This window comes from Theropithecus gelada, chromosome 17, assembly GCF_003255815.1.
Source record: "Theropithecus gelada isolate Dixy chromosome 17, Tgel_1.0, whole genome shotgun sequence".
Taxonomy (NCBI): Eukaryota; Metazoa; Chordata; class Mammalia; order Primates; family Cercopithecidae; genus Theropithecus; species Theropithecus gelada.
This window is the reverse complement of record NC_037685.1, coordinates 68,906,899-68,919,440: the sequence shown is the minus strand read 5'-3', so window position 1 is coordinate 68,919,440 and position 12,542 is coordinate 68,906,899. Positions and strand designations below refer to the sequence as shown.

The following is a 12,542-nucleotide window of genomic DNA, read 5'->3' as shown; positions in this document are numbered from 1 at the left end:
ATTTCATAGAGCCTGAAACCACTTTGACATTTGAGTTGAGTAACACCGAATGTTGAAATAAATGTCCTATTCCGGTAAATTTAAAGGACCGTTTTAACATGATAATTTGTCTCCTAAAATAATGTCCCAGGACCCACAATAACAAAAGTCAAAATTGAAGGTGAACCTGAATTCAGACTGATTAAAGAAGGTGAAACAATAACTGAAGTGATCCATGGAGGTGCGTTCCATATGTTACCTGGGGCCGACTACCTTCGCTGTGATTATTTCGAAATAGTGTTGGTTTAGAAATATTGAACATCTGATATTTTCTCTTATTTTATAAAAATTGTGGGAATTATTTTCTCAGCTATGAGTTCTTATTAGCTGGTCAGAAATAAAACATAGTTAGCTTTTAATGGATCTAGTTGGAATTAATTTATCAATTAAGTCACCAGGCCCAACAAAATGTCATGATTTTTGTATACACAAGTGAGGATTTTGGAATAAAATTGTAACACTAATGTCAGTATAAAAGGAAACATTAGAAACAGTAGGAAAAAATGACCATTGTTTAAATCTGTTTAATAAGCCACTCCACTGCTAGGATTTATGGTAGGGCTTCCCATTCCAATGATATAGAACTCTCTGGATTCTCACTCTAGCATTCATTCCACATCCAGAAAACAAGTATGACATGGAGAGTTAGCATGTCAAATGGCCCTCTCTCTTAACCAAGGTTCAGGACATTGGCTGTTACCTTTTAGATCCCTATTGATGTGATTTTTTGGGGGATACCTCCTAAAAATGTTTATGATTGAATCTTAAATGGTAATATTTGTAGAAATATAGTTAATCGTTACAATGTCTAGCTTATGAATATATAGTCACTATATGAGGGTAAATCAAATGCATTTGTATTCCCCTGCTTTTAGAGCCAATTATTAAAAAATACACCAAAATCATTGATGGAGTGCCTGTGGAAATAACTGAAAAAGAGACACGAGAAGAACGAATCATTACAGGTAGACATTAATTCCATACATGGATCTATGCCTAGATTATAAAGATCAAAGTATGGTTAATCCCCAAAAACAAGAATCATTACAGAAACAAGTCATTTTCATGGTGATTACTAAAGTTACTTCATATTTTGGCAGATATAATATTATTCTAAATATGTAATCCATGTTTTACTCTCGATTGAAAATTTGTAGACAAATCTAAAAGCATTTGTTTTTATTACATATATGCATACATACATTTAATATGATATACCATTGATATACCATTTTCACTTTACTATTTATTAATGAGTTAGAGGACCCGAGAAGAAAAGCCATTTCCTCATGTGAGCTTCTATCAATCTTAAGGTCTATACATCTACATGCCAAAATAGAAGCAAGTTTATACAAAGCAATTGATCAATAATTTTAGTAAACCTCATATCAGACTTCCAAGCTAGTGTCCAGTTAGCCTAAATTAGCCTAAAATTAGCCTAAAATTCTTAATTCAGCTATTCTTTAAGTATTTGTTTAAACAATTAGTGAGCAAGTATGGCTCGTGCCACCTATTTATGGAAATAAAGTTTTATTGGAACACAGTCTTGCCCATCCACTTATATAATACCTAAGGCTGTTTTCACACTGAAGTATCAAGAGTTGAACAATTGCAACACAGACTACATGGCCCACAAGTGGAAAATACTTACTCTATATCACTTCTCAGAAGAAGTTTGCCTACTTCTGTTTTAGACCTTTTTCACTGTCTTTCTCATAGGTCCTGAAATAAAATACACTAGGATTTCTACTGGAGGTGGAGACACAGAAGAAACTCTGAAGAAATTGTTCCAAGAAGGTCAGCATTTCTAGAAAAATAAGAATGTGACTTTACCTAAGCTATCCGTATACAAGTCTAAAATAATCTGTGAGGCATTCTACATGTTTTCTACTCTATCTCATTCTATTGTTCATTTCCATACCAACAAGAAAAAGCACAAGAATAAGGAATTAAGCATAAATGGCATTTTTTTATACAGTATTTTGTTCAACAACTTTATAAGAATATTGGTATGTCAGAAAACAGCACTAAAAGTTGTGAAAGAACCGAGTGTTGGACTGGAATATCATTATTGGACAGATGCCATTATTTATGACAAAGTCTGCTGTCTTTATTTTGTTATATAAACCAATTTCTGCTATAAACGTGTATCCTCTCAGAGGTCACCAAGGTCACCAAATTCATTGAAGGTGGTGATGGTCATTTACTTGAAGATGAAGAAATTAAAAGACTGCTTCAGGGAGGTTAGTAAAAGGACAACTAACCCCCTTAACAGGTTGTAGTGACTGAGTTCAACTTTTTAAAGACTGAGCAAGCAGATTTTTTCTTTTAATTAGGTTAAAAAAAGAAAAAAGACAACATCTGCTGTTGTCTTAATAGATGGATTGGTTCAATGGTAGTTAACAGTTACAAAGAAATGATTATTAAACAGTCTTTAAAAAGTTCTATGGTATAAAGCTTGGGGAGCAATGAATATTTTTTTGCTTTGATTCAGATAATTTTAAGGACCTTTTAAGTAGGTGAAAGGGAAATAATTGTTAAATTGCTAGTTGTTAAACAAGCCCAAATTTGATATACGTTTTACATTAAAAAAATTATATTCACTGCCCCCATAAGAGCAATCAAGGCATGTCTTTAAATTGTATGCATAGATATAGCCAAAAACAGTGCATTTAGTAACATTCTTTTCCAAAACTCTATTCTTGGGAATGAGTAACTGTTTCTTCTAACAGTTTGAGTGATAATTTATACCTGCAGATATAAATTATTTTGCATATAAAATTAATCTTAATCTTTTATGGAATGTTGTCTGTCTATGGCATTAATGGACCTTAAGAACAAAGAAAAGAATTCAAAATCTTACATGAACCCTACATAGTAATTATTCAAAGATGCCCTAAGTGTTTATATAGATATATAATTTGTATCATTGGCATTTGAATAAGTAAATTTCTACTTCATTTTTTAAACAAGTATTTAAATTCTTTAGAAAAACCAAATAGGCACTTTGAAATATACCATAATTGAGAAACGTAACTGAAGTTTGATGTTTATCCAAAACACAGTCCAGATGACTTTTCAGTTTAATTTTTAAAACTGTATCACTATGTCCAAGAAAATGTAAATTATCTTGGGACTTTCTATATAATTAGCATTTCTATATTCTGTAGTTTATAATAAACATGAAATCTCTTAAATAGTATTTAGAAACCTGTTAGTGACAGTTTAGAAAAATTTTAATTCAACCAGCAATTGAATTTTCCCTCAATAGAAATATATATGTCTGAAAAATACAAGTTTCCTCCCAGAATTCCAAGAGTACGTAACACAACAGACATAATGGAACCAAAGATTTCTGTAGGATCTAACAAAGAATTCACTACCTACCCACAAATGCTCAACTGTCTGCTAGGAAAAAAAATCTAAGGATTTGAGGGAAGAGACACACACATTATGAAGATTTAAATTGAATTCTTTTTTTTCTTTTAGTCCTTGCCATAGTAAGCAGCTTTGTAGAATGGTGGTGCTTTTTAGGGAATCAATAAATTAGTAACTGCATCAGTTTATATTGCTTTAATTCATCTAGGCTTAAATTTCAGGTAAGTATATTTTCTTCCCCTTTGATAAACCCTTGTTATTGAGGTCACTATGAAAAATCCAGCTAAATACTAAAGAATTGCTTCAGCCAAGAAAAGATATAAACTGCTATAAGTATATGACATTCAATTTTTAGTTAATGAACTTTCTTAGCTCTTGTCTCTGTTCATCCCAGAAGTTTATTCCTTTAGTACCCAGTGTATGATCTCTCTACATATCTGTAAGGCATCAGTTTTCACAATGCCACATCAACTATTGTAGCATTGTGAAAAAACAAAAAAACATGAAAAGTTTTTATCAAACCATTTCTCCAAGGTTTTGCTTTTTGTAGGAAAGACACTATATGCAGTAGAGTTACTTGCACCAGCATTAATTGGACCTGCTTGTTTTCTTTTTTTCTAGCTATCTAAAACCATCAGGTCATTACTGAGTCACAAGTGTCCCCTTGTCTAGATCCTAAAAGGCATTGATAAAAGAAGCTAGTAAAGATTACATTATGTAAGACTTTTTTTTCAAGGTCTCGCCAATCGATGCATATCTGAACCATGCTCTTCATCTCAATAAGTTCCACCTAAAACTCAATTTTCTATCTAAACAGTTCATATTGTATACATTGTGGTACATGTAGTACATTTTTGTACTTTTGATAATTTGAGTGTATTTCTCAATCATTTAAGTCATGACTATTAACATGGCTAAGTGGTTCTTTGAGTACTGATGTTGTGATTTGTCACTGATATATTTCCGAGACCTTAACTGAAAAAATTTCTCATTAAATGCATAAAATTTTTGTGCTTACCTTAGAACTATGCATTCTGAAATGACTCAAGCAATTCAAGGAGAGTAACAGACTATGTTGAAAGGAACAACAAAAAGTCATTTTTGAAGATTTTTGCAAATCTGCCAATTTAAGAGGTTAAGATTTGCAGCCTCTATAGAGAAGAGTAGATCGGGTTGTAGGTCTGCATTCAATCTGAGCCCCAACTCAATCCCAAATTAGTTGACTCTTTTCTTGCTTGTTTCCTTCATCTGAAAGTGAGGATAGTCATGATATCTACAGTCTAAATGAGTTAATGTATGACAAGCTCTTAGAACAATGTTCAGCACAAAGTAAGCTGTCGTCAAATGTTACTGTCAGAATCATCAATTGACATTAACATGGTCAATTAAGTAATGTTTCACACTCAACTTTAAATTTCCATAGTCACAGCCATGGAAACATACAAAAAACAAACACGCAACAAAAAATGTCAAAATAATTGAGCTGGGCACTTTGCATGCTTTAGAAAATATGATGTAGGGTGGTTCTTTGTGCCAAGCTATTCAGGTAATTGGTTTATCTTCCCATGTTTTGCTGATCTAAACATGATCTAATGTAACGCTCATTCATGTTGACGTAGCAGAGAGCTGCTAGGAATAAACCTGTTTTCTACACATCAAGCTGTTCTTTCAAAGTGTTTGACACACTGAATGTTTTTTATTCTGGAATATTATAGCAAAACATTAATTGGATGGTGTCAACATTATGAAAGGAAATCTGAGCACACTTGCTTGTTTTGAAAAGAAATTGATAAATACTTCTATGATGCAGTTTAAGTTATACAATTAATTGCTATCTGGAACTTAAGTTCACTGTAAGCAGTGTGACTGTGTACCAGTTAAAGGTTGGATCTGTCTCTTGACAATTTTCTAGAAGCCATTATTTTGTTACCAAATAAACCTGAATATTTATATTTACATCTATTTATGTCTATTTGAGAATATTTCATAATTCAGACTTGGCTGTTTTACAGACTTCTCCCCATTACCCAACATAGTGAGATTTTTCTATAGTTCTATATTTTCCTCTAGTATTAATGTGGTTTTATAAATGATTATATGCCTTATATTCTGGGGGAAAAGACATGGGAAAATGTGCTAAGTAGACAGAAACAGAACATAAGTTTTTTAAATGTCATTTCTTTTTTAAAAATTTGCTTGGTGTCATATAGCCAAAACTATTCATGGTGATTGTTTCATTGCTTACTTTTTATATGATTTCAGAGAATTGAAAACATATATATAATAGAAAAAATTGGACTTCATGCCGAGTATAGATTATATATATAAAAGAAGTCAAAATTTGGAGAAAAAAAATTTAAAAAGATAAGTAGGAAAAATGAAGTAACTATAGAAACTGTATTTACTCTTTGATCTCAAATGCCCAAAAACTAAGTGAAAATGTGAATTTAGGCCTACCAGGTCACCTTGTCAAAAAACTAAAAGAAAAACAGGAGAACTGAGAAATGTTACAACTATAATACCACAAAACAGCATAGTTTTGAAACACTTGCAGTTCTTAAATATAAAAGCTTTTATTAGTGAATTTTTAAAAAGGATTTCACAGGATTGCCACTGAATCAGGTTGGGGGTGGAAAAGGGTAATGGCATATTCTTCCTGAATAGCTTATTATAACATTTCTAGAATCATTAGGTTAATGCTACTTTGTTGTCCTCATGTACAATAGAGGAATCACCAGTTGATTTTAATGATAATTTTACAGAGGCATACATTACAACTAGGTATGACTGCAAAAATAGGTGGCTAACTCTGGGAAGATACTTGTGTTAAACTTTATATGACATTTAATAACCCTTCATCATAAGGCAATGTTTTTTACAAAAAGGTTGAAAAAATCACGTAAGTCATTTATTCTGCAAAAATGGCACATTATGTGGGGGTCCAAAATCCATAATAAAACAATGTGTTTTGCAACTAAGAAACATTCATTATGATATATAGAAAACACTGTCTACTTGTCCTTTGTCAGAAAATGTGAAACTCTGAGGATCATAAAATTTACTAAAAATAATCTTCATGTTTAAGTGATACTTAAGACTTTACACTGTTCTGCTTAACCGTGGTCTCCTGTCTGATTTTAGCCATAATTGCAAAGTATTTCTAACTACAACAATTTAATTTTAGACACACCTGTGAGGAAGTTACAAGCCAACAAAAAATTTCAAGGTAAGTGTATTGGCTACAGTAATGTGTGTATATGGCCTCTTTTGTTATATGAAGAGAAATCAAACAATAGAAAAATCTTTTAAAGTATTTTATTGAACTTTGCTATCGATCAGAGAGAAAAGTTAGCCAGTTTTGATGAAAAATATTTTGATATCAGAAAATAAATTTCTCGTGTTCTATACTATCAGTAGAATTTAATAACATATTAAGGGAAAGGCCAACATACTAATGTAAACTGCTAGGCATACTGAACCCTTGAGATAGACTCAAGTGTATAATCTCCATATATATATACATATATGTCATGTTTTATATGTACAAGTGAAGTATGCATGTAATTTTGTGTATATAAGAGTTAAGTCAAAAAAATTTTTGAATAACAGAGATAAACAAATGTAGAATGCAAGTGGACCTGAATCCTCAAAAATGTTATGTGAGACGATGTTACAGTTTGAGACATAAGTAAATAAGAAATATATATATGTAAAAAACCATTAATATAGCTATTTACAAAATGTTCATTTAAATGTGATTATATATGTATATATCACATATGCATTACAATTTCATAATTACACTATGTGCATTTTCTAATTCCTCCACTTAAGTTATCTTACATTCCAAATACATTGAGAAAGCAAGAATTTCCCTTGTGGAACCTAGAGTAAATTGCAAGCTTGGAATTACAAGTTTGGAATTTCTGGGTTAATTACATACTAGTAGTCAAAAGAAGACGCAAGGCTTATCAATGCACTATAGGAACATCACACTTTAAGCCAATCCAATATATAGACCTTTGAAAGTAAAAGATCAACTGCACAGATTTTTTTAAAGAATGTATCAGTAAATCTATGTAAATATCCAAATTCACACAAATTTTCTAAAGAATTAAAATTATTAAATTTCAAATTCTTTTTATATACTTTTGATCAAAATACAATATTTGCTTCACCATAAGTTGATATTAAGAAAACAATCTAAAATTTATTACAATAAGAAATGACTTCTGATAGATATACAGAGAATAATATATTCTTAAATTTTAAATTTTCCTTACATTTACAGTCTATACATTCTCCTTTCTTTCTAATTAGGATCTAGAAGACGATCAAGGGAAGGTCGTTCTCAGTGAAAATCCAAAAACCAGACAAAAATGTTTATACAATCCTAAATCAATAACCTGTCCTTAGAAAATTGTGAGAGCCAAGCTGACTTCAGGAACTGAAACATCAGCACAAAGAAGCAAACATCAAATAATTCTGAACACAAATTTAATATTTTTTTTTCGGAATGAGAAACATGAGGGAAATTGTGGAGTTAGCCTCCTGTGATAAAGGAATATGAAGACAATATAACACCTTACATGCTTTTTCATCTTAAAAGTTCTGGCTGACTTTGAAATCCATCAGAGAAAAATGCTTGTCACCAGATTCATTACAATTCAAATCGAAGAGTTGTGAACTGTTATCCCATTGAAAAGACCGAGCCTTGTATGTATGTTATGGATACATAAAATGTATGCAAGCAGTTACCTCTCCATGGGAAGCTAAGTTATAAAAATAGGTGCTTGGTGTACAACAAAACTTTTTACATCAAAAGGCTTTGCACATTTCTATATGAGTGGGTTTACTGGTAAATTATGTTATTTTTTACAACTAATTTTGTACTCTCAGAATGTCATATGCTTCTTGCAATGTATATTTTTTAATCTCAAACGTTTCAATAAAACCATTTTTCAGGTATAAAGAGAATTACTTCAAATTGAGTAATTCAGAAAAACTCAAGATTTAAGTTAAAAAGTGGTTTGGACTCGGGAACAGGACTTTATACCTCTTTTACTGTAACAAGTACTCATTAAAGGAAATTGAATGAGATCAGTGTTTGAGTTTTTCTTTCTTCAACCTTTAAGTTCGGGGTGTGCAGGCATGTGCAAGGCGTGCAGATTTGTTATATAGGTGAACGTGTGTCATGGGGGTTTTTGTATAGATTAAGTTATATAAAGAATCATTACACATCCAGGCACGGTGGCTCATGCCTGTAATCCCAGCACTTTGGGATGCCAAGGAGGGTGGATCATGAGGTCAGGAGATCAAGACCATCCTGGCTAACACGGTGAAACCCCAGCTCTACTAAAAATACAAAAACTTAGCTGGCTGTGGTGGTGGGTGCCTGTAGTCCCAGCTACTTGGGAGGCTGAAAGCAGGAGAATGACATGAACCCAGGAGGTGGAGGTTGCAGTCAGCCGAGATCACACCACTGCACTCCAGCCTGGGCAACAGAGCCAGACACTGTCAAAATAGATAAATAAATAGAAAGAAAAAAAAGAATCATTAGAGAATGAATCAATCGTTAAACATCAGCTGAATACTTAATATAACCCTAGGATTGTGGTAAGCCGTGAGGATTCAAAGGATGAATCAGGCATATTTACTGTCCTCAAATAAGGAGACATGTAATCAATTATCCTCAATACATCATGGGCTATGCTAGTATCAAACAGCACGACACAAGCATGGATGCATCAATTCATTATTCCTGGGTTAGGCATGGGGGAGCCAGAAAGATGTCCTTAACTTACTTGATGTAACAGAGTCCACTGCATGGCAAAGAAGAAATTTGCTTGTTGGGAATGATGAAAAAGATTGACTTGATCAACTCAGACCTCAACAAGTGTCATTCTAACTTAGACTGATTGACATAAGAGCCTTCTGGAAACAGAATCCATACTGATGAGAAACTGAGTGGTGAGGGTGAAACAGAATTATACCATGCATTATAGGGCAGTCATTGGGAGACTGTAAAACCTAGGAAAGCCAGACTGAAGATATAAGGCTTAGCCATAAATGCCCACCTGAGATCAGAGAAAATTGGGCTCAGCACAAAGGACCTAAGAAAGAGGTTGGATAACTGAAAGATTCTTGTTTGATGAGTGATTAGGGTGAGGAAGTGAGGCATAAGATTGTGAGAGTGTCATTTACTAAAGAAGTGCCGGATAGCTTTGGTTTTCGAGAATGCCTTTCTCATCTGGGAGAATGGAGAGATTTATTTCTACCATTTAGAGACCCGCCATTTAGAGCAGAGAGATTTATTTCTACCATTTAGAAAATACTCTACTAACTCTGTGCCAACGGAGAGAATCTCAGGTGGAAAGGGTGTGGCTGTGATCTTCCCAAGATGATTAAGAGATGGTTACATAAGGTGGTACTGGTAGAATAGACTAAAATATCATCAGTATTGATGGCTACTCCAAACAATTACCATGTGTTTAGGATGCCAGAGAAGATAATCAGTTACTTGCACAGAAGGGGCAATAAATAGGTCCACTCATTTAGCCACCTTCAAGATTTTTGTTTGAAAATAAGCCAAATGCTCCAAGATTGGGCTTTGAATATGGTAATTCAGGACAATAAGACTGATGTTGAGGTCTTTTTAGACTGCTAACTCAGGCACTGGATTTTTTACCATAGAAGAAAAAGTGCTCTGCTTTTTACCATAGAAGAAAACTCAGCAATGGCTCAAGCATACACATAAATCCAGCCTCTTTCTGGTGAAAGACAGTCTTTTGAGTGACACATGTAATGTGTTTACAAATAAAATCTAAAGAGAAAAAACATTAAATAGTAATATAAATCAAAATAAATAAGATTAAAGTTTAAGAAAATAAAGAACAATTTAAAACCCCCAAATCAGGACTAAAAAATAACCACTAAATACTAATTCTATTCAGACACTTTCTAAAAGTTGAAGAGGCATTGTAGTATGTGATTTTTCATACAATAATTAATCCTTTAACAATTCTGATGATTTATTATCTCCAGTTTTGTGTGAAAAAAATGAGGATCAACAATTTACATAACCTTTCTTTCTTCTTTTGCCTTGTACTGAAATGATATTGATCAACTTACCACATCCCATTACCCAACAAGTACAAACTTGGGCATAGCAAACAAGTTGTTTGCAATAGTGATGACTCTTCTTACCTGATTTTGACTCATTCTTTCTATTTAAGTGGCATGTTAACTTTTGGTTTGGGCACACTGAACTTAGTCTTGTGGTCTTGGCAGAAATCTCTATAAAGCATTGTTTCTCAAGATTAGGGCTATGACATTCTGCATCAGAATCGACTAAGAGGGCTTATTTGATAGTAAAGATTTCTGGGTCCATCCAAGACTTAGAAAAGAATCTTTTGGTCAAAATTCCCTGTGGCAGACCACCAGTTACTACTTGAGACCATCACTACAACAGTTACTACTACTGTTACTACTTAAGGCCATTCATTACGACAGTTACTACTGTTACTGCTTGAGACCATCATTACGAGACTGAAGGAAGGGACAAATGTAGAAGTGAAAACTTAAGACAAAAGTAACTATTTTAAAGGAAGGGGCCGGGGGAAGAAGAGGGCTCCCTGCTTCTAGTAAGCAAGGGCAGCTGCAGCCCCTGAGCTTCCACAGCCCTTTGTATTTATTCGGTAGAATGAGCAGGGAGGAGGAGGTAATGATTGGTCAGCTGCTCAATTGATCACAGGTTCATATGATTACTAACAGGCTTCAGATGTGCCTAATCACGAGAAACACTGCACTTGGGGCATAACTGTTGGGTGGCAGATACAGTTTGTCAGTTTGCCAACATTCTGCATTTATGAGAACAGTCTGCTGTTTACTCCTATAGCCTCCAGTGGTATACTGAGTTGATCACGACCCTCAAATCTTTCAGCCTCCAACATTTCCCCCTTTGTTTTGAATTAATTTGAGAAAGGCAATATGCAAAATGTGCAGCCTTCAATTGCTGGTTGGTGGTTCGTTCCATCTTGGCATTCAGTTCTTACTGGGGAAACCAGGCCCATGGTTGGGATCCATGGGTCCCCTCCGGTCTTCTGTTCCATGGTCGTATACCTCGAGGGCACCCACACGGTTTATTTTCCGTGAAAACACAAGCATACCCTTTTGTCCCTATGTTAGTAAATCTACCGAAACAGAAGCAAAAGGCTTTATGGCTGTAGCCGCTAGGCATGCCACTCCCGAAGCATCTGCTGTACAAGCTGCAACTCAGCCTCTGCCTCTTTTGTTAATTGCCATGGGGTAAAACTTTCCACTGATGAGAAACAGGATATTTCTGATTAACGGAAGGCACAGAGAAAGCAAATCAAGGCTTATCCTTCTTGTACAACAGTATAGCAAAAAAGCAATCCTAAACCTTCCATTTGCACTCTACAGGTGGGTCCACTAGATGCTATGGGTTGTGATACATAAACCTCTCTCCTAGTTGTACTTCCAAATCCCTGACCTCCTCATTTCTCCTTACGTAAAGAAGGATGCAATTTACAGGGAATAAGCAACAGTTGCGCAATATTCTCCTGGTTCAAAACCCAGAGAGCTTGTGACATTACCACTACCTAAATTTCTCCTTCATAATCCGAATCAACAACACCTAGGCCTGTAAGTTAAGACAGGTTTTGCCCAAAATCCCAAGTATCCTGTTGGCAAAGGTCCCCAAATACCAGTGTGAATCTTGGTGGGTTTGTCTCCTCCAACTAACGTAACCCGTTCTCTGACAGAGATCTAATCCTGCGCTTCCAGGTGTTCCTGGGGCGAGGAAAATCAATGAGCCTCTGGAAACCCACCCCCGAAATGGAGCTGTGGTCGGGACGGGGAATGCTCTCATTGCTTGAAGTGTCCGAGTCCAGGCCCCCTTCTCGTTTCCCAATAGGAGAGTGCCGTTTTGATGAAATTTTGAGTGGCGTTGATTAGCCCAATGATTTCTTTTATTGCAATGAGAGCAAAGTCCTGGCATTTTTTTCTGTTGAGAGGGAAACTGTTGTAGGATCCCTTCTGCCCAGAGGTCCGACAGCATTCTCTTTTGAAACATCCAATTTTTCTACACTTATAACACTTTCCCT

General features: G+C 34.5%; 1 protein-coding gene across 9 annotated transcripts in view; it reads left to right on the top strand.

Annotated features, from left to right (window-relative positions):
- The window catches only part of POSTN (periostin), a 35,322-nt gene extending 26,807 nt beyond the window's left edge, over positions 1-8,515 (top strand). For 2 of the 9 annotated variants that reach the window (XM_025364105.1, XM_025364104.1), the window contains 6 exons: positions 131-220; positions 915-1,004; positions 1,759-1,836; positions 2,199-2,282; positions 6,602-6,643; positions 7,738-8,515. In XM_025364105.1, the coding sequence (XP_025219890.1) occupies positions 131-220; positions 915-1,004; positions 1,759-1,836; positions 2,199-2,282; positions 6,602-6,643; positions 7,738-7,775 (422 nt within the window). In that variant the 3' untranslated portion in view covers positions 7,776-8,515. The remainder of the gene's footprint in view (positions 1-130; positions 221-914; positions 1,005-1,758; positions 1,837-2,198; positions 2,283-6,601; positions 6,644-7,737) is intronic. The other 7 variants (XM_025364110.1, XM_025364107.1, XM_025364109.1 and 4 more) reach the window with 5 other exon arrangements.
- The last annotated feature ends 4,027 nt before the right edge of the window (positions 8,516-12,542 follow it).